The sequence below is a fragment of the Ruditapes philippinarum genome, unplaced genomic scaffold, assembly GCF_026571515.1.
Source record: "Ruditapes philippinarum isolate M1 unplaced genomic scaffold, ASM2657151v2 ctg6359_1_1_1_1, whole genome shotgun sequence".
In the NCBI taxonomy this organism is placed as follows: Eukaryota; Metazoa; Mollusca; class Bivalvia; order Venerida; family Veneridae; genus Ruditapes; species Ruditapes philippinarum.
This window is the reverse complement of record NW_026858642.1, coordinates 131,061-152,742: the sequence shown is the minus strand read 5'-3', so window position 1 is coordinate 152,742 and position 21,682 is coordinate 131,061. Positions and strand designations below refer to the sequence as shown.

The 21,682-nt window shown below is 34.5% G+C and overlaps 2 protein-coding genes across 2 annotated transcripts; both read left to right on the top strand.

The window, feature by feature from the left end:
• The first annotated feature begins 1,423 nt into the window (after positions 1–1,423).
• On the top strand, positions 1,424–8,505 carry LOC132753820 (uncharacterized). The gene is made up of 4 exons (XM_060744356.1): positions 1,424–1,649; positions 6,150–6,581; positions 6,613–7,482; positions 7,759–8,505. The coding sequence occupies exons 1-4, from the start codon at positions 1,424–1,426 to the stop codon at positions 8,205–8,207; spliced, it is 1,977 nt and encodes a 658-aa protein (XP_060600339.1). The 3' UTR covers positions 8,208–8,505.
• An 8,929-nt stretch (positions 8,506–17,434) lies between these two features.
• Positions 17,435–20,908, top strand: LOC132753814 (uncharacterized). Its single transcript, XM_060744350.1, has 2 exons — positions 17,435–18,096; positions 18,299–20,908. The coding sequence occupies exon 2, from the start codon at positions 19,103–19,105 to the stop codon at positions 19,730–19,732; it is 630 nt and encodes a 209-aa protein (XP_060600333.1). The 5' UTR covers positions 17,435–18,096; positions 18,299–19,102; the 3' UTR covers positions 19,733–20,908.
• Positions 20,909–21,682: the final 774 nt, after the last annotated feature.

The window sequence follows — 21,682 nt, the reverse complement described above, 5'->3', positions numbered from 1 at the left end:
GCTATAGATTACATGCACAGGGTTTTGTAAAGAGTTGAGAAACTATAATTGAATTGTGGTTTTCACAGAAGTTCTCTGTCAAACATAACAGCCTCTACAACAAACTAAGTACAGTTGATAAAATACTTCTAAGCATTTGTCCAACCTTGATATAGCACGTCTGCCAAGATCACAACTTGATGTGCAGCATTGGAATTTGAATATCTGAATTAAGATAATTTCTTCCGTTTTACAGTGCTCCTGTACTTCAAGGTATATTAGATGATGAACACTTTGCCCACTACTTATTATTAGTAAATTCCATGCATAAACTTCTCAAATGTGGTTCATCAGAAAGACAAATTGAACATGCTGAAACTATGCTGCTGGAATTGTGTACATTTCCAGGACTTGTATCAGGAGTGTTTCATGAGGCTTAATATACATCAGTTGTTGCATCTCCCAGACTGTGTTCGGAACTTTGGGCCACTTTACATTAGTAGTTGTTTCAGTAATGAAAATATGAATGGAGGATTTCTGAAAATGATCAGAGGTAGCCAAATATTGATAATCAGATTGTGACAAGAGTTTCTTTTGTACAAAAACTGTCAGAACTGAAAAAGCAAATGTATTGAAAATGGATCAGAATGTGAAAAGATTTACAATTCTATTGACTCTACAACAATTTTGAAAAGAAGTATAACTGTAGAAAAGGGATTTTATATTCTTGGTGGAATTTCAGAAAGAACATTAGCACCAGATGAATGTGAAGCCTTTCAGACATTTATTGGTGCTGACAATATGCATGAAAAATACATGTCCTTTAATAGAATTGACCTCAATGACCATTTGACATATGGGCTGGTTAAACAAGAATGGTAAAAAGAAATAATTCTGTGATAGAATATAATAAACATGAAGCAGGAAATTGCCAACTTACAGACAATGTGTTCAGTGGATAGAAGGCAAAACCATGAGTGAAATACAGAACCTTAAAAGTTCAATTTCATGGTTTTTTTGAGAATCAATAAAGAATCAAAAAGATGGGGTAAAATAAAGTAAAAGTCTTGTTTATCAATTATTACAGATCTATTTCTTTAGGTGATGATCATCTTGATTGTGATATTTACATGAAAATAGCATTTTACAATGTCATCAATAATGCTTTCTGTTTTTTTTGTGTTTTTTTTTAATTATATACATGTAGTACTCATTTTTTTTGCTTATAAAAGTTTTGATATTACCAGTCTTCATGTTCCTCATTACAACAGATGTACTTGGGCCATCTGGTACTTACCATAGAGTCAGGGATTAATGGGAAGCCCATTGTGCCAAAAAAGGACTTAAATCGGTTTATATCGGATAATAGATTCAGTGTGCTATTTCAAACAGCAGCTGAAGTTGTTTTTCATCATAATAAAGACTTTTATTACAATACTTCATCATGGGGGACATAATTCAAGATGATAGAGCCACAATGACAACTGAAAATTATGAGGCTGTTGCCATTGTAAAGATAGGACTCAAGAGGAAGAGTGTAACAGCAAACAAAATGGTAGTCACTCCAAACATGAAGAAGTGTGTAATTCATGCACATGCCACATACCAACAACACCAGAGATTCAAAAATGAAGGTGCAGCTAGAAAGAGGAGATGTAAAGTCAAAGAAAGTAATGATAATTGTGCATTGGAGTTTTTTTTTTAATCTCACTGGCCCATATTGGAATTATACAGTCCAAAGTAAAATTCCATATTTGAAGCTACACATGGAAGTGTGTACTATCCTAGATTTTCTTGAAGAATGCATCGTCAACCCGGCAACAATTTTCCAACAATACCCCTTCAGTGAAAATGACACCATAAAAGTTCCATATCATGAGTTAGTAATGAGTAAACTTGTCAACATGAATGAAAACTCAATGTACTGAGAAATTCTTCTGCGAAAACAATATCCTGTGCAATGAAGCCTAATGTCGAAAAACAATTAGCTGAATTTTTAAATGGTCAGTACAACCCAGGAATCAGAACTACAGGAATTAAAGAGAACAATTTTTGCACAAATCACAAGTCTGAGCTGCGAACATCATTTTGGTGATCTCGATAGCAGTCAAAGACAAAGACCAAGTGCTTCTCTCCATCACCACACATCAGTTCAATTACTTAAAAGAAATAGAAATACAATGATGAACTGGCTAAAAATATGCCACACAACAATCTTTCTAAAATGATGATGGAAGGTGGAAAACTCTTGAGAAAGTAACACCAAGAACAAGAAAATACAGTTTTTTCTCAACTTGTGCATTGTTAATGCTTTTATTTTATATTAACATTCCTCAACGCAAGTAACAAGGAAAAGCTCTACACATCTTGATTTTAGACTATAATTACTGGTCATTTGCTTTTTTAAAAGCAGAGGAGAGTTCATCTTCAGCATTTAGTAAGGGCAAGTCATGATCTACAGTATGATCTACAATCGAAGAGGAAGAAAAAATACAGGTTACTGTATCCAACCAAGAACGGTTGCTATCACCACAAGCTATCCTGCAAAGATCATCAAAAATGTTGAGTAAAGATGTGGAATGTAGAATGGAGCGAACCCAACCCTGCGCGACTCCCAAAGTGCGATATAGCCAATGCTTATCCCAGAGTCATGTGTTCCAGTATCATTGGCTTCTGTGTTGGTTTACTTTTCTGTTAAAGGTGAATTTGCAAAATTGCCTATATTTTACAAATTTTTATAAAATTTAATAGGTAGATTTCAAAAATCCTTATGAAAAAATGTTTTGTAAACTCCTTTTCTAAAAAAATGTGATTTAGTAAGTTGTTTTTTCCGTTACGCTATCTGTAATTTCCGCCGCCATTTTTGGTGATGACGTAGGAATATCTCTATCGATCCGTGTCGAACTGCGTGACAGCCATTCGTGTGTCAACATTTCCCGCGTATACATCAAAATAGCGAAATGTCAGTTGTGTATATTGTGTGTGTAATAAAGGAAGGTGCATTTAACACTGTTTAAAGGATTTACTATTGTTTTATTTGATAATTTATCCCAGTAATTTGTGTTCGTAAGGAAAACATGGTGCACTGTGTGGCATTTGGATGCCTTAACAAAAGTGACGGTGGAGCAAAAGGTTTTTTTTCTATTTCTGAAAGATGATTCTTTGAGGAAGAAGTGGACAAATGCCGTTAGATCTTTGAGAAATTTTAACGGAATGTTAAAGCCATTTATGCCGACGAAAACTTCACGTTTGTGCTCTAGACATTTCTCTGACGAGTCATTTTTTCATCCACCAAGAATAATGAACTCAGTTGGTTTGACTTTGAAACTACAGCTAGTAAAAGGTGCTGTCCCTACAATTTCCCCTGAAATTGAAGCGTTTAAAGACAGCAACAAACCTTCATCAGTAAGCCACCTAGGGCCACCAAAGAGGAAAAGGACATCCTATAGAGACTTTGAGAAAAAAATAATAGAAAATTGGTAAGATCTATGCATTTGTACAAGTTCCAAAATTACAGTTATCTGTTGCAAATATATTAGGCTTCAGTATACTAATTAAATAGTTTTTGTATACTCAGCACTGTATTATTTAAGTCTCAATTTTTTTACTGCAAGAATGACCTATTTTAGAAACTGATATTAGAAAGATATGTCGGTCAAAGGGGATCATAATCTACATAATAAAATGCCCTTGTGCTCAATTTTTTGGGCTTTTGTGGTATGGTAAATGCATGTGACACAGGCATCACCGGACTCTTGGAAGCTCCCAAGCTTTTATTTTTAGAAAGGTGAGGAAATGAGCTGCTCAAGGCTGTTTTTTCATGTGTCAAATCCCGCTAGGTTGGTAAAATAAATGTTGATCGTGTTATTCAACTGCTTTGCTGCCAGAAATTCCTACAAGTTTTGTAACAGTAATACTAACGCAATTTTCATGAATTTTAGGAAAAATAAGTTTATAAAAGTATGTTTAATACAATTAGATACTGAAAAGAGCAATTTTAAAGCGAGCTCAGGGACCTTTAAGATCCATTTTCTATGAAACTTTAAAAGCTTTTCAATACTTACTTGGTATAAATGTTTATTGTCATGAAAGAATGCCATTTCAAAAAGGCAAATAATCTAACAAGAGCCACGGCCATGCCGGGCATCACTCTAGGCAAGCTGATATCAAAGTTCAATTGTACAAAAAACTATGGTCAAGGTCAATTAAAGGTCAAGGTCAAATCTTAATTATTCAATATGTTTTTTTGGTACCGTAACAAGTAGTGTTTTGTCCAAGTATGGGTCAGATCTTTACAAAAATAACAAAATTATGACATTTTAACCAAAATTCATTTGACCTTGACAGTCAAAGACATTCAAAGCTCAAGGCCATCAAAGTCAGTTCAACCCTTTTGTCTTGTCAAGAAGGTTGTTTTGTTCAAGTCACCCATTCATTAATTACAGTCAATTATAGTAAAATTCAGTGAAAATTCAAAAATTTAATCATTGAAGGTAGTGTTGGGTGTCAGACTCAAAAATCAATATCGATAATCGGACCACCACAATCGATTGTCTGCCGATTGTATAACCGAGATTCGCACTTATTATGGCCCTTTTTTTCATTTAAAGTACCAATCCCTGTATTCTTTATACAGTACTAAAAGTGACCACATTTTTAGAATAAATAAACTCTTGTCTCCAAGATTAAAGTCTGTTTTGCTCTTTGAATTCAAAACAAATAACACAAATACCTAATACTACTTTGTGACAGTCAATTTTTGTAAAATACAACTTTATGGCAGTCAATATAAGTACTAGTCAACAGGTCAAAATATTAATGAGTAGTTTTGTAGATCACTAATTTAACTACAGTAGATAATCATTTAAAAGATATATCGTCGGTGGGGGGTCAAAATATCGTAACTCGGTTTTTTAGCAAAATGGGTTTTTGATGCCGCGAAAATTTAAACATACCAGCGCACCGTCTCCCAAAATAGTGTAGCTCTACACCAATGGAAAAGGCGAAAATTGTCACGTGACAAAATCTCGTGTGTCGATTGGATGATTTTGTTGTTTTTGTCAAAACCTCGTATCTTTTAAATTTCACAATATGTTGACGGAGAACGTTGGATAAATTGTTTTTTACATTCAAATCGGTAAGTTAAGTAGATTCTATTTTTGTACTTTCTAAATTACCTACTTTTTAAGGTTTTAATAAATATGCTTAGTCATATCTGTTCAAAGAAGTGTCCTATTGCGGCTGATAGAGAAAATACATTAATTTTCATTGCTTATCTGTATATAATTCTTTCAATCGTTACTAATGTTTGAAATAATTAAACGTAAATAAAGATATTAATTTTCGCTAAAGATAATTTTTGTTCGATTTCTGACGTTTGATGTAATTTTTCGAGATACGAGAATTTGTCATTTCATTTTTCAGATACTAGCAATCAAGATACGAGATTTTACGAGATACGATTATTTGGTATTTCATTTTCTTCCCGTTTTATATCGAAATACGATGTTTTGAAATAGCTTAAAAATAGGTGTTTTAATTCATCTAGAATCATAATGGCGATTTAATTTTATTTTCAGATACGGTTAAGCGGAATGTCACAGTATTCTGGAGAAAGTGATACCGAGTCAACGGGAGAAACTGAATATTTACAATATAAGTGTCACATTTGTCAGTTTGTACCAGATATTAATGAGTTAATTCATATTCTTGAAAAAGTAGTTGACATTGGGCCTTATCTAATTTCTCTTAGAAATGGGCAGTTTTATGTTCGATGTCAGTTCGCTGACTGTGAACGGTATTTTCATCTATTATGTATTCATCCAACATTTCCAGATGAAGCATTAAATTATTCACATTTAGATACATTGAAAGAAAGTGGGATACACTGTCCAGTCTGTGAGCCAGGGATAAAAATTGTAAATTATTAACTATTTTTCAAATATGTTACCACTGGGCAAAACAATGGTAAACTTTTGCTCAAAGCAATCAAAAGGAAAGCCGTGTGTTAGCTAAGAAAATGGTGGTTCAGAATTCTCTTTTAAAACTCATAAAGGTTATGGAACAAGAACAAGTGACTGATACGAGTATTAACCATGACATAAATAATAACAACAAAAACTACAATGAGTTGACACCTTCAAATATTTGTAATAAACCAAATTTTTCAGAAACAGAATATAATAATGAATCAATGGAAGTCGGGTCTACGTGTGTGGAAGACAGTGAATCTGTGTGTTATAAGGCACAAGATATTAATACAGAAAGGACTGAACAAGTTATAAATGGTGGAAATAGTGAGCAAATATCTACTTTAGAAAACAGTGAATCTGTAATCTATAACAAAATTGATTCGATTATCTGTGCTGAAAACAGTGAATCAACAATGAAAACAGAAAACAATGAGTCATGCGCCAATTTAGATAACAGTGAACCGGTGTCAAACACTGAAATATATAAAGATTTTATAGAACTTGAAATATTTGTTCAAAGTGGAGATGCTGAGACTGACATTGAGATTGAAAAGATCGTTGGAATTGTAAACGCTGATAACAGTGTAAATGTGTTTGATGATCGTTCCAATGCAGCAACTGATCAAAATAGTGAATTAGATATTTTCTCTGAATTGCAAAGAGTCAAATGTTACTATATTGGATGAATTTAATGGCAGTGTTGTAGCAGGTGTTAATGATGAATCGATTGGTGGTAAAGAAACTGAGATTGACGAATACTTTCAACAAGCATATTCTGTCATAGGTGAAAGTTCTTTCATTGGAAACAATAGAGACAAAAATAGTGTAAAAGATATTACAACAAATGTTGAAAATGAAACATGTTTGGATCTAGGAGAAAATGAAGAATATGAAGATATAAATAATGACAAAGATGCAAATGACCCAGATTATAATCCTAGTGAAGAGGGTGAATACGCGTCACCATCGGAAGACGATATTGATCATGAAGAAACCGTAGAAAATGAATCTGTAAAGGCAAATGATAAACAAAATGGAAAAGGAGAAAGGCAGAGACATCGTAATAAACAGTTGCGTATGTCAGGGAATGCATACAAAGGAATGAAAAAAGTGGATGGGAAGTGGGGATTCCATGTTGAAAAGTCCGCAAGGACGTTGTCTGAAAAAAGGTGTTCATCACGCTGCCAAACCTCTAATATAAAAAATTGCAAAACCGTAACAGAAGCAGATAGGAGAGAGATATTTACTAATTTTTGGACAAACATGACAACATGGGATGAAAGGCGTGTATATGTAAACTCGCTTATAAATGCTAAAGCAGTGGAGGAACCTACACTTGAAAATGGAAAACCAAGTAGAAGAACTCGAACCCTCACATACCATCTAAGAATTAATGAAGAGCGTATTGTCGTATGTAAACAACTATTTTTGTCAACTCTTGGACTAGGGGAGCAGACAGTATATCAATGGATAGAACAGTCAATATCGGGTGTACCAGATAGATCAGCTGAGAAAAAGCAGAAGCAGTCAGGTAGTAACATGCCATTTAAATGTTTAATACAATTTCTAAATCCCAATTTCTTCTCTATATAAAAAAGTGAGTTTTAAATTAGTGAATGAATAAATTTGTGGGAGTGTGAATGAATAAATTAGTGCGTGCGTGCGTAAGAGTGCGTGAGTTGGTGTGTGTGTTAGTGAGTGAATTACAATATGAATGAGTATCAGTTTAAGTGAATGAGTGATTGACTGAAATATTAAATGTGTTGTTAGCACTTTATAAAAGATATTTGATGCCTTTCTTTTTCAGATACAAGAAAGAAAGCTCAAGAAGAAAGACACGGCCAGCTACGTATGAGTGTCAAGCAATTTCTTGAAAGCATCCCTAGAATGGAATCTCATTATTGCCGTTCATCGACTTCGAAGACCTACCTTGAACCTGTATTTAACTCTCTGACCTGCTTGTATAAAGAATACGTGAAACATTGTAATGAAAGGGTATGTGCGAGTCGTAGAGTATTTACCGAAGTTTTCGAGAGCCTAAATATTGGTCTATTTGTGCCAAAAAAGGACCAGTGTGATATCTGTGTAGGTTTTGATGCAGGTAATATATCCGCTGATATTTACAACGAACATCAGAATAGAAAAATAAATTCACGAGAGGAGAAAAACCGTGACAAGTTATTTTGTCAAACAAACCACTCAGTGAAAGTTCTTACAAAATGGACGTACAAGCAGTTCTACTTTCGCCAAAAATGAATGCAAGCGCATTGTATTATAAAACCAAATTAGCATGCCATAATTTCACTTTGTATGACCTTATAACGAAGCAGGCGACCTGCTACTTTTGGCATGAAGGAATGGGGGATCTTTCGGCTAATTCCTTTGCTTCTTGCTTGGCTGACTACATTGAAAAAATGATTTCCAAAGATGAAGAAATCAAACACATCATTATATATAGTGATGGATGTACCTATCAAAATAGGAACTTGGTAATGTCAAACACTTTATGTCACTTGGCTATGACTCTTGACCTTGAAATCACACAAAAGATCCTCGAAAAGGCCATACTCAAATGGAGGTGGATTCAGTACACAGCGTAGTGGAGAGGAAAAATAAAGAACAAGAATGTTTATGTGCCACAACAGTATGTTGACTTCATCAAGGAAGCCTGTCCCTCTAACCCATATATCGTTGAATACGTTGGCTACGATTTTTTCAAAGCATACTCGGAGTTGGGCTACTATGTTTCAATTAGACCTGGGACTAGGGTTGGAGACCCAGTGGTTAGTGACATTAGAGTTCTTCACTACGAAGCAGATGGTTCTGTACGCTATAAATTGAATTATAGAGACTCATTTAAGGAACTTCCAAGAAAATCTAGAAAATCTTATGTTAAACATACAGAGATAATACCAAAGTTGCACGGTGGTCCTTTGAAGATAAAGAAAACGAAGTTCGACCATTTACAGGCACTTAAAAGTGTTCTTCCAATGGATTATCATGGGTTTTATGACCACCTGAAACATGATTCTTAAAAACATGAAAACGAAATGTATACAGGTGTTTCGTTATGGGACCTTAGTTAAACTATAATTTTCTCTTGACAGTAATATGAAAGTGCCATTTTATTCATTTGAAGTAAAAAGTACTAAATTCATAAATAGTGAATTTAAAGACTGAGAAAGATTGATGTTTCAGTCAATAATGAAGTTAATTAATTTTGTTTGTTTTATTTGTTCAAGTTGAATTTCAAAAGTTTTAAAGATTTGAGTGAGTGAGTGCGTGTGCGTCTGTGCGTGTGCGCGTCGCGAGTGTGCGTGCGTACGTGTGCGTGCGTGCGTATGTGCGTGTGTGTGTGTGTGTGTGTGTGTGTGTGTGTGTGAATGCATAAAAAGACTGAGGAAAGTTGATGTTTAATTCAATTGTTATGTCAAAAGTTAACAGTTTATTAACCAACTCTGTTTAATTTGTTCAAGTTAAATATCAATACTTCAAGGTTTCAAGTTGTTAAAAATAAAACAATGTTCATGAAAATGATATTATATTGTTATTCTACTTCTAAATAAATGCACTTCTTTGATTATCCCTTATGGTCAAAATGTCGTATATGCTATTTTTTAAGGTCAAATTGTCGTACACTCTATATGTCAAAACTGATCAAACCAACTCATAAAAATCAATTATATATTAAAACGTACTATTCATGTTACCACTATACAGGAATTGTTTCCACAGAAGGTTCTTTTAGAAAGAAAGAAATCAAAAAAATGTTCCTCCTGAAAAGTAGCAAAAACTGTTATACGAGATTTTGACCCCCCAACGACGATATAAGTTTATAATGTTTTGTTATTACACACTATAATTTTCTGAAGTGGCATTGAATAAAAAAAATAAATTTAGAATCGTCTGGAATTAAAGAGATTCGGTCGGGAAACTTCTATTTACAGTGTGTAAACAAGTAAGGCCCTAGGCAATTCAGCGGTGGTAGAACATTAAAATAATCGTTTTTTTTTCGCAAATTTTGGGGTGGTCCAATTAGTTATCGATTTTCAGAGACAATCGGGACACCACTAATTGAAGGTCATAAATGGCCTAAGGTAGATTTGAGCTTGATATACTTGAAGGTCTTATTCTTAAGAATGCTATGTCTTAATATGAAATCAATCCATAACAAAGTTATATCGAGTTAAAGCAAAAAAATATATGAAAATTTCAATAATTTGACCCTAAAGGTCAGTCATTTATGAGTTGAAGGTCAGTCTGATTAACTTAAAGGTCTGTACTAATGTATTCAAGTTTGAACAAAATCCTTTCAAAAATCACAAAGCCACTAAAAGCAAAAATCAACCAAAATTTAAATATTGGACCTTGAAGTCAAGTTCATTTATGAACCAAGGTCAAGTTGCAGTCTGGTCTACTTGAAAGTCTTGCACCATGGACTGTTGGGGCCAGCAAAATTTAGATATTAGACCTTGAAGTAAAGGTCATTTATGAATGAAGGTTAAGTTTAGGCTTGTCTACTTGATGGTCCAGCCCCAAGGGCTGTTGTGGCCAAGTATGAAGACAATACACCAAGTACTTTGAAAGAAAGTTATGATATGCAAACTAGTCAAATCGGCCCCAAGTCAGATCGGCCCAAGTCAAATTGGTCCCAAAATTAGTCAATTCGGCCTCAAAATTAGTCAAATCTGCCACACAACAATTATAAAAAGTCAAATTGGCCCCAAAACTAGTCAAATCGGCCCCAAAACTATTCAAATCAGCGTCAGAACTAGTCAAATCTGCCCTAAAGTTATTTTTAAGAAAAATCCTACTTTGGAAAAATAATGTTATTAGCCAAAAATTACAAGATTATTAACTGAGAATTGCACTGTAACATAAATGAACAATAAAGGACAAAATCTTTGGTTAATTGAAGTACTGTACCCGTTTCTTCTGGAAATCGATGATTTCTTGTTTGAAATATAATAAAAAACTACAGTTATAAACTATCTAAATTAACCAAGTACGATTCAAATCCAAAAGTTCTTTTAATTACTGTTTATAACAAACTTTTACTCGAATTTTCAATTTTACAATACCACCAATTTAAAAAAAGAGATCTTTTAGCTTTTGTGTAAAAGAAAGTTTGAGCCACTCAGAGTTTGTAAATGTAATGTCGAACCATATTTGTGATCATACAAGCGGTTTCTCCATAAACAAAATAATTTGCTGTTGACTTCTTTAATTTAAGAATAATTTTTAACAATCTTAGTTGTACTCTCTCTCAGACGCAATATAGGGATACCATACGTGGAAACACGGAGCTGTTGTCCACATGTCGTGGATGTCAGCAATCGCGTGAACATGCTACTTCTACCTTAGAAGAGTCCATGGAAACGGAGATGCCAGCTTCAATGTGTTTATGTAAAATCGTAAAAGTAATTGATGTTTGAACATTCAACATTTAATCATTCAACCTATGCACAGGATTTTATTAATATATGTTACATACATTTTATTCCATTTAAATATATAGGGGTCTGTATGTTGTTTTTAAGATTATAACTCAACTAGAAGCATTATCTATCATTTTGTTTATTTGCAGGATGGCATCGTCGTCTGAACATCAGAGCTGGAGTGTTGCCGCCCTTCTACAATTTGATTAAGCTACTGTACAAAGAAGCAAGATTCATAGAATCGCAAGTGCGACTTGTGTCTGAGATGAAGCTGCGGCCAATGCAAAGAAAGACTTACAGATCTATGCAGTCGCAGATATTTCAAGCTTGAGACAGGTAAATATGATTCATTATTTGTGTCTTACACTAAAGTACCATTTATCGACCATTTCTTTCGATGTCAAGTTGCATTTCATTAATGATATACGAATTTGAACAGAGGCGCTAGTATAATGTTCACAGACTGATTATTGATCATGAAAAATGTGTGTGATACAAGATAAATATAATTAATGTTAATTTCTAATTTGTATAATATCATTCAAATGAATATACATTTACATTATAAATAATTGTTGACTCTTTTAATACTTTCATTTAATTTTTCTGCTTGTGAAACGATCGCGGCAACGGCACTGCTGAAGAAGGTTTCAAGTCTTTACCAACCCAGGGTGCTTAGACAAGAAGCACAGTAATGTGCGAATAGTGTTCAGTGATAAGAAGTGACAATTACATGAGAAGTGACAATTACATGTATACTGTTTCACATTTTTATAGTACATTTTTTGTTCTTGTTTTCTATGCAATCCATTGTTAGTTATTTGGTATTCCCATCCACACAATAGTTTTTTTTATCAATATTTAAATAAGAAAATGAACAATGAATTAAGAAAATTAAAAAAATTGGGCTGATCTGACTATTTTGGGGCTGATCTGACTTGGGGCCAATTTGACTGTAAATCTATGATATAGGTTAAAGTTTGTGGACGACAATGGCAACAGGAACGCTGCCATGGCTAACAATACCTTTTTGTTTTTCCTCAAAAGTCGAGTGCAAAGAAACTCAAGTTATCTCCTTTTATTCAACATAGACTTTTATGTTACAATGAGAAAAGTGGAGTGTGCTTATTAAATACGTGTTTACTGTATTTATTTATTGGTTATTGCTATTAACTGATTATTGCTACTCATTTTTAAGGACTGAGTGATGGTTGAACTACAAGTTGCCTTAGAAAGGAACAGCACATACCTTTAAAATGCTGTTTACAAAAGACAGACAAAAGGCTGCTCGTTGTTCCGCATTAAAGAGTGCATGAACCAGGAAGCTGAAGCAAGACGTGCTCTTGCAGACACGGCCAAATTGAATTTTTTGGAAGGCAATCCAAACAATTGCTTGAAAGTAAAAACAAAGGCACTAGGAAAGGCATGCAATACTGCATCAAACAAAAAAGATAAAGCAGGATTTTATCTAATACCCCGGTCACATATTCACGGAATTATTACGCCCACGGAATAGCCATGGATTAATTCCGGCATCGTCTGTAGCTACCTGTACTGGACAGTAGCTCTTTGTAATGTAACAGTAATCAGTCGTAGTAGTCCTTATCTACTGTAGCGATCATTGACAATTTTTGAACATGCACAAAAATTTGCTACGGAAAAATAATCCGTAGTGTAATCCTACATGTCCGTATTAAACCGTTATGAGACGTACGAAAACCTTACTAGTCCGTACTGAGTCGTAGTCCACCAACTTGTCAAGGATTTCCACAGTTTGGTACAGAGAATTACATATTTTGTACGGTTACCCTATGTTTAAGCTACCGTTTAAATAAGGGTTAATGTGGCCTTGTCACGGAAAGTCATGATCATAATACGTTGTACTATGGAGAGGCAGGGATAAGCACGGTCTTATACGGTTAATTGCATTGCAACACAAAACGGTACGGAATAGTACGGTTCACCAATGTTAAGTACGGATAAATTAAGTATCATGTACTTTTTCAAGGGTATAAATACAACATTCTTGTTAAAAACAGACATATTTGCGGGAACATTCAATAAATGATAATTGCAATTTACTGGCTGCAACTTTAAATTGAAATTGCTCAGAATGCGGAGGCAGCCGTTGAGCTGCTTGATGACATGCATAGAGATAAAAATATATTTATATCGTACTACAATTCATAAGTAATAGAATAATATTTAATGTTACATATTTTACAAACATTGCATTGTGAAATTGGAGTAAATATGTACATAGACCGAAGTGTTTTATAAGCCTCTGATGCTGGCCCTCGAGTGATAATAAGATTAATTAACAAGCTTTTTACATATTTTTGAAACATAAACATTCAAGATAATTAATGTAATTATAAAATGAACAGCAAATTTCAAAATTAAAAGAGAAGCAGTATTGATCAACATTTATCATTAATGATTACTAGTCCATATCTAATCAGGTAAGAGAAGACAGACTAGGTAGTGGACAGAGGTGGTGGACTAGAGATAGGTTTTTTACGAAGACACATTCATGTTTAGTATGAAGCTCTCGTGGCCGAAATTGTTGAGGATCCGGCGTTCTTCAAGAAATTCATTTTAATTGGACTGATATGTCTCGGGGGTCAGACACGATGAGGCCAAATCCTCTCCGCCAAAATCATTGAACTTTGCAATTCCCTTCTTTTAGGTGTTCTTTTCTTGTGAGGCATTTTGAAAATGAGCATGCAGAGGTTGTAGACGGATATAATAGGTCTGTTTAGATCCTTGGCAATTTGTTCCTCTCAATAATTCGTTCTTCTCTGTATCAGACTGTACTTATTTTTTACTAACCCGTGTTTACACAATAACAGAAGGTAGTGTATCCGTAGTGTGTCCGTCCTGATAAGTGTCGCTCCTTATCAAACTGGGTCGGTCCATAACAATCAAAGTTTCTACTGGGGCTTTTGGTGGTAAATCCCTCAGACTCCGTACTCATACCATTTTGTGTCCTTACTGGGACTGTAGAGGGCTACCAAATTTTACATTTCCCTAGTTATCTATGAACGATTAGACCATAGCTCTTCTGAGGCATTATCCAAGAATATGTGACATGGGCATTATGTACAGTCCACTAAACCAGATCTTTACCATTCATGAGTTGGCTAACTCACAGGGGACAGGTGTGGGTAGAGGTCAGAGAATAAGTACAAACCAATATTGGACCAGAAGTATCTAGCAGTAATAGAAAGAGTGCAAAATTTAAGATGTATCAGCTTGTGATATTCAAGTTTGTCCAAATCCAGGGGATAAGGACAAACCAGTATTTGATTACAAGAATCTAAAAGACATCTATCTAAGCCCTTATTGAAATTGAAATTCCAGAGTCGAAATCAATTTAAAATATAAAATGTGTCACATCTCTATACCTGTCATTCCAAACCATGGGGTAGATCATACTAATTGCACCTTCCATTTGGATTTAAAGAAGTAAAGTTGTTTTTCAAGTTTGTGACTAGATGTAGAAACAATATAAATTCTTTTATATATATTTTTCAATACAATATTGAAGAAATTTTTTATTTTATTTAGTACAAAAATTTGGTTTGCGTGTATAAAAAGAACGACAATAATAAAAGTAAATGATATCTTTTCATTTCAGTGCACACTATCAGCCAAAGAAATCTCCTTCAGTGATGAAGAACACTTTGTGCGAAACTGCACGGCGAAAGAAAATTTAATAATATACTGCAATAATGCACAGAAAGTATTATACTTCCACTTAGGGGTACATATGTGTCAATGGTATATACAACTCAATATGTGTTATAAAATACACAACTTATACACAAAGATGTTCAATGGCCAAATACAGGCAACAACAACTAAAGACACAAGATTTGAGCCAATTGAGCAAATTGAAAATGTGGTAACCGAAGTTCCTACAGAAATTTCCACAAAATTTGTGGGTTCCATCCCAATGAATCAGATGGTCTCCACAAGGAAATGCCTACATTGCTATAAAATAATTGACATGGGTGACACAGGTACTTCCATAGTTAAATGCACACACTGCAACACTAAACAAAACCTTGCTTCATTGAAAGTGAAAAGATATGGAAAGATTCAACTTGATGATGAGCAAAAGGGACCTAATAAATTAATTCTACCATCAGATGTGATAGAGTCCTTTTGTGCTGTGAACCATATTGTTGGTTACAATGATGGTCTTATTGAAGATTTCATATTAGAGCATGACAAGTACAGTATAGAGTGCAAGGGTGCATCAGATATTGTGACAAAAATTGAACTTGTCAACAAAGATGAAACATCCACTGTACCAAAAGCTTTCGACGACACAACATCAAATCTACAAAAATCTGTGGAGGATGATGATGACCTCTTGAAACTTGATATCTAGATTAAAAGTGATGACTTTGTTGATATGGTTTGTTGAAAAGCTATGTGTATTAACATAGCCTGACTATTAGAACAGAACACATTGTGTCATTGTTACAATATCTTGTGTTTTTATATAGTTTTATTTATTGTTAAAAGTTAGTCTGTAGAGGTTACAAATATTTTTTTTCATGTCTACACAATTTTTTTGTCCTTTTGATATCTTGTCTTACATACTTTATTGTATAATAAACTTTGTAAAGATACACACAAAAAAAACAACAACAAGGATTATTTTACAGCAGTGGTACTTTAGCAGCAACCTAGGGATATCACTTATGATTTTTCTACACTTTGCTTTCTTTTTATTATTAAAATATTTTTTCTGTTGGATTCTTTTTGAAGATAGAACCTAAAAATGTTTTATTGTAAAATGCTGGATCATTCTATGAATGACTTCCATTTTTTTGACAAATTGTTGTGTGTGATATTGCCATGGGCTGTGTTTACATAAATTGTAAATTCCTGGAGAGGAACAATTCAAAGTTTTTATAGCTTTCTGTCTAATTCGAATCTGTGTTTTGTAGATATTGTTCAAATATTAAATTGCATCTTGGAAAAAAATGTTGAAACCAGACCCTAGGGTATATATCTTTGTATTCAAGACCAACGTCCTTTTTAGCCTTTCAGACAGCAGGTTAGGATTAGGATCCCTGAGCAAAGTCCCTAATGGCTGAATCTACGCCTTCCAAGCAGACAAGGAACGGGTATAGATGCCTGATATGTAGAAGTGCTGTTTTGAAATTGACACAACATTTTCGCAGCCAACACATGATAGCGCTAAGGTCCGAATACAAATGTAAGTTGTGGGGAAATTTCGGCATACTCGGCGGGCGGTACGTAAACTGGAGAGGCCGCTATTTTGGTGACAAGGTGCTTGTTTTTAGCATGTCTGAAGGCCGGGAAATGTCGACAAGCTTGCTATGTTACGAATGTTAGAATGGCTTGGTTATCCTCAGGATGCAAGGCCAAATATGGTCATTTTAACGCAACTTTAAATAGAAAGCGTCTGGCAATGAAGATGGCAATGGTTTCACTGTTATTGTCAAAACAATTAGCCAAACAGCTACGACACGCCCCATCAACGTCAGCCTCATTACGACTTAGTTCATGATGCAAAGGAGGCCGCAAAAATCCTCTCCATCGCCAAAGGTAATCCAACTATAGGACCAGCCACCACCACTGTCTCTTTAACAGAATGTGATCAGCCTTTCCCTATTTCCGCTGGCGACCAGGTTCAAGGTCCCAACCGTGTTACAACTGTTGCAGAGATACACACTCCGCCAGCAGAGATTATATTGTTTCCAGTGCCCGAATCTCAACCTAATGTGCCGAGCACCACCCCTGCCCCTCTTATTGAAGCGACATTTTTAGCTATTCCTGCTGAGGACCACAACATTTCATGTTCTAATAGCGTGATAACGGTGGCAAGATATACACGCTCCTCCAGCCGAAGCAAGATTGTCTCCAGTGCATAGTGAAACAACAGTTGCCCAATGGGTATTAACCACGGATACTGCAATGTCCCTGACTTTGACAAGAAGCAGCGTGTCCACACTCGGAAATCAAAGGAAAAAGTGGACAGCGGAGGAAAATACAGAATTCGCACAGGACTTTAAAGACATGATTTCTGTCGCAGTTAGCGGTGGCACAAAACCTCTAATAGACACTGTCAGGAACAAGCTCTTGACACTAGGAAAACAAAACTTGACTGATTTAGGTGCCAATAAAGTGAGAGATAAGATCTGGAATATGTCAAGGTGTATGGCGAAATATGATGTGCCGTTTTTGAAATAACTGAAAAATATCATTGACTCTTTTTTTGTATGCAGCTGTTTCTTTTCTAATTTTAAAAAGACTATTCCATTGTAATTCTTTTTTTATTTAAAATTAACCTGAAAAATGTGCATGATTTTGCACATACTTTGTAAATAGATTTTTATTACTTTTACAATCATCTCTATTTTGCAATTACTTAGATAATCATTTTCAAATCAGATGTAAATTTTTGATTGACTAGTCACCAAAAAGAAAGTATAAAAAAATCACTAAATAGTAAAAAAAATTTTTATTTAAAAGCATATCTGTGATAAATCATTTTGAATAATCTCTGATTCTGTTAAATCATTTGTACTTGCCCAGGGTTTATTGTTGCCCTGGGCCTTACATTAATTTATTTATTCCAATCATTGTTGACACTTAAATTTTTTCCCCTTACATGAATACCGGCCTCATCATGGCGAAGGGGTGAATTTTCAGCAACCAGAGAGGTAGGTTTTTTCATCGATGTTTAATTTAGAAAAGATAAAAGGGTTATATTGATAGGCAGTTGATAATAAAAATGATCTTGTTCAATTGTATTTATGGTTTATCTTTTTACGTATTTATTATAAAAATTTTGTTTGCATGTATAAAAAGAACGCTAATAATTATATAGGTTAATAAAGAGTAAATATTTTCTTTTCATTTCAGTGCACACTATCAGGCGAAGTAATCCCCTTACTGACAAAGAACGCTTTGTGCAGACAATTTTCCATACAGCTTCCTTGAGAGAACTAGTTACTCTGTATGTTCGCCATTGCATGTTGACTGAACAAGAACCAAGCCCAAAAGGATTCTTCCAGCACACTGCTGATGATTATTCCAAGGACAGTCGACCAAACTTTAAATACTTGATGGACCAGGTCTGTAGATTTTCGCAAGGTATAGTAAACTTCAGGATGGCTGTTAGGAGAAATAATGCAAGCTTGCTCCGCAGTGCCAAGTATATGACAAAAGAATTATTCTATGCCAGACCTCATCCAAAATACCAGAACATTGAACTTCATGATATTCTGCAGGATTTAATGATGCCGGAGGAAGTTAGAAAACTGAATGATAATTATTGTTCTGTTACAACAAGTGGTAATAACTATGATAACTGAAATCAGTTATCATAAGCCTCTTCACTTGCTATTTAATAACTTAACCGAGTTATAAATTTAATAACTTAAAACAGTTACTTCTGTTAACATAAGACTGTTACTGCTTCATCATTGGGGAATTTTTCTGGAAAATTGGGAATCTTTTGGTCAGTTTGGAAAAAAGACAATATTTCAGTTTAAGAAACAGTACTGTTTAACTTCTTGTTGGTATTTACTTGTAGTATTAACTTATCAAATCTTTGTAACTCTGTTCAGTTATTAAACATACAGAGGCAAGCTGCAAAACTTAATATGTTTGTAGTTAAGTAATTAAAACAAGACCCCCCCCCCATATTTATCTCTCGGGGAAGACATGGATTTTCTTCTGGAAGAAAAGAACAAACAGCTTAAGTCTTGGCTACCAAAGGGTGTGCCATCTGATACCATATGGCAGACTGTGTGCCGAAATAGTAATATTTTGGAGAATGTTGAGAAACAAACCTACTCATTGTTTGGTATCAGTACAGATCAAGGTGCAGTAAGTCATTTGGACGTAGAAAGTGGCATCAAAGTTTTCCAGTGTCATCTTCGCAAAAGTAACTACATATCTGCAGTTGGGGCACATATGTCTGTAAGTGAAAAGGCTCTAGATGAACATTTTGTTGATTTTCTGACAGAATCTAATATAAAGCGCAAGCATAAAATAAGAAAAGATGTTTTGTGTGAAGATATCCCAGAAAACACTTTGTTACGCCAACCAGTTCCAGTAACACCTGATGAAAGAATGAAGATCTTCAGTTTGGACCGGCTAACTATTTCAGAACTGAATTCTGAAATAATGAAAGATTTAGAACTAATTCAAGATTCACTTTACCGAGATTTCTATAATGAACTGTTTTTGACCGAGGTTAAACATGCTAAAGGGAAAAAGAAGGAGAAGTATGTGTCATTCCTACAAGATTTAAGGGATGCAATGGACCTTGTAAACGAGTCAGATGATTAACATGAAAATGGAGCGCTTTCACAGGTATTACCTGCATGATCTGATTATGATGGAACAATGCTGTCGCTGAAGTAACTTGCCATGCCAGTAGAACCTTGCTTTTATCATTATTATATAAAGTTTCTTAAATGCATGTTGGAAATTTAACTTGAACTGGTACATAAGCATGCTTAGATTAAGTTTTTGAAAATTTGCTATATTGGACCATGCTTTCATTGTAGCAGGAACATTTTCTGAACATAATGAGGCAATAATGAATACTCCAGTTAGGGTTCAGAGTTACAATCACAGAGCATATTTTTGAAAGAATTATGGCCCCTTTATGATAATCTGAAATTTTATTGTTTTAAATTTTGGAACAGTTATTTTACAGTACAAGCTGACTCTGCACATCAAATACCATAATTCTATAGAATACAGTTAAGTCATTACAGTTAAGTGTCTAGTTGGTACTCGGATCTACCATCTTTTCTTAATATACAGAATACAGATTTCAGAGTATGTATACATATTTGTCACTGTAAAACAAACAGTATTAATTTAAATCATAACAAGAGCTGTCCGTAAGACAGCGCGCTCGACTTTTTTATTGCTTGCCAATAAAAAAAGTTTTTGCAGTAAAAGGCAATACAAGAATCTCTGTATTTTTAAAGTGAACTAGTTGTTTGATACCCTTGAATATTACAGCAATGTTTATATGACATAATTTATGGTAAAAGTGAACAAGTGGATAGGAATGAATTTTTTTTAGATTTTTTTAAGTTTTTTAGTGCTTGCCTATAATACAAAACATTGACAGTTAAGGGCCATAATTTCAAATAAAATCTTTGACAGAATTACCTTCTCCTGGACATGTTTGGGAATCATGATTGTAAACAAGTATTCCAACTTTCAAATTAATATCTCAAACAGTTCAGTCAAAAAGTGGACTGGTACTAAAAAACTTAACCAAGATTCTAAGTCGATAAAAGGCCTTAATTTTTAAAACAAATCCTTGACAGAGTTACCTTCTCTTGCGTACAGATGGGGTAATGATGTGAAATAGCATTAAAAGTTTCAAAGCAATATCTCAAAGGGTTAAGGCAATAAGTGGATTTTACCCATATTCAATGTATTTTCTAAGTCAAAAAAGGGGCATAATTCTGTCAAAAACCTTGACAGAGTTATGTCCTCTTGTCTGTTGATGAAGGTCGTGATGGTAAACAAGTATGGTCAGTTTCAAAGCAATACCTCCAATGGTTTTGAAATAAAGTGAGGTGGTACAAAAAACTTAACCAAGCTCAATACACTTTCTAAGTCAAAAAAGGGCCATAATTCTGTCAAAAACCTTGACAGAGTTATGTACTCTTGTCTGTAGATGGAGGTTATGATGGTGAACAAGTATGGTAAGTTTCAAAGCCATACTTGTAATACTTCTGAAATAAAGTGGGGTGGTACGAAAAACTTAACCAAGGTGTGACGCCAACGCCGACGCCGACGCCGGGGCGAGTAGGATAGCTCCCCTTTTCATAGAAAAGTCGAGCTAAAAAACAACTAAGGCAGGAAAATAGTTCTAGAGAGGAGAAAATCATATGATGATATCATGCTCTGATGAGCGTCTGAACCAACATGGTAGTGGTCTGGTCATAATATGACTGATTGATTGTTTTGTTCTTGACAGCTATCATTATTAAAGAAACTTTTGAGGTTCTTCTTCTGATCATATGCTGCATGTTTGTTGTAACAACTTGCATTATGGTGTACAGCCGTCTACACTTCCAAGTTAATATCAGGTATACCTGTTGATCCCTGGTTTTCCTTGTTAAAAGTTCAGCATGTTTGTAGCAAGATTAACTTCTAAGTATCTGTTTCAGGTCTAAGGCTACTACTTACTTGATATGCCTATTGACGTAATTATGGGCGGTTGGGGCATTAAAGTGAAGTTTCATAGTATAAGAACATGTATAATTA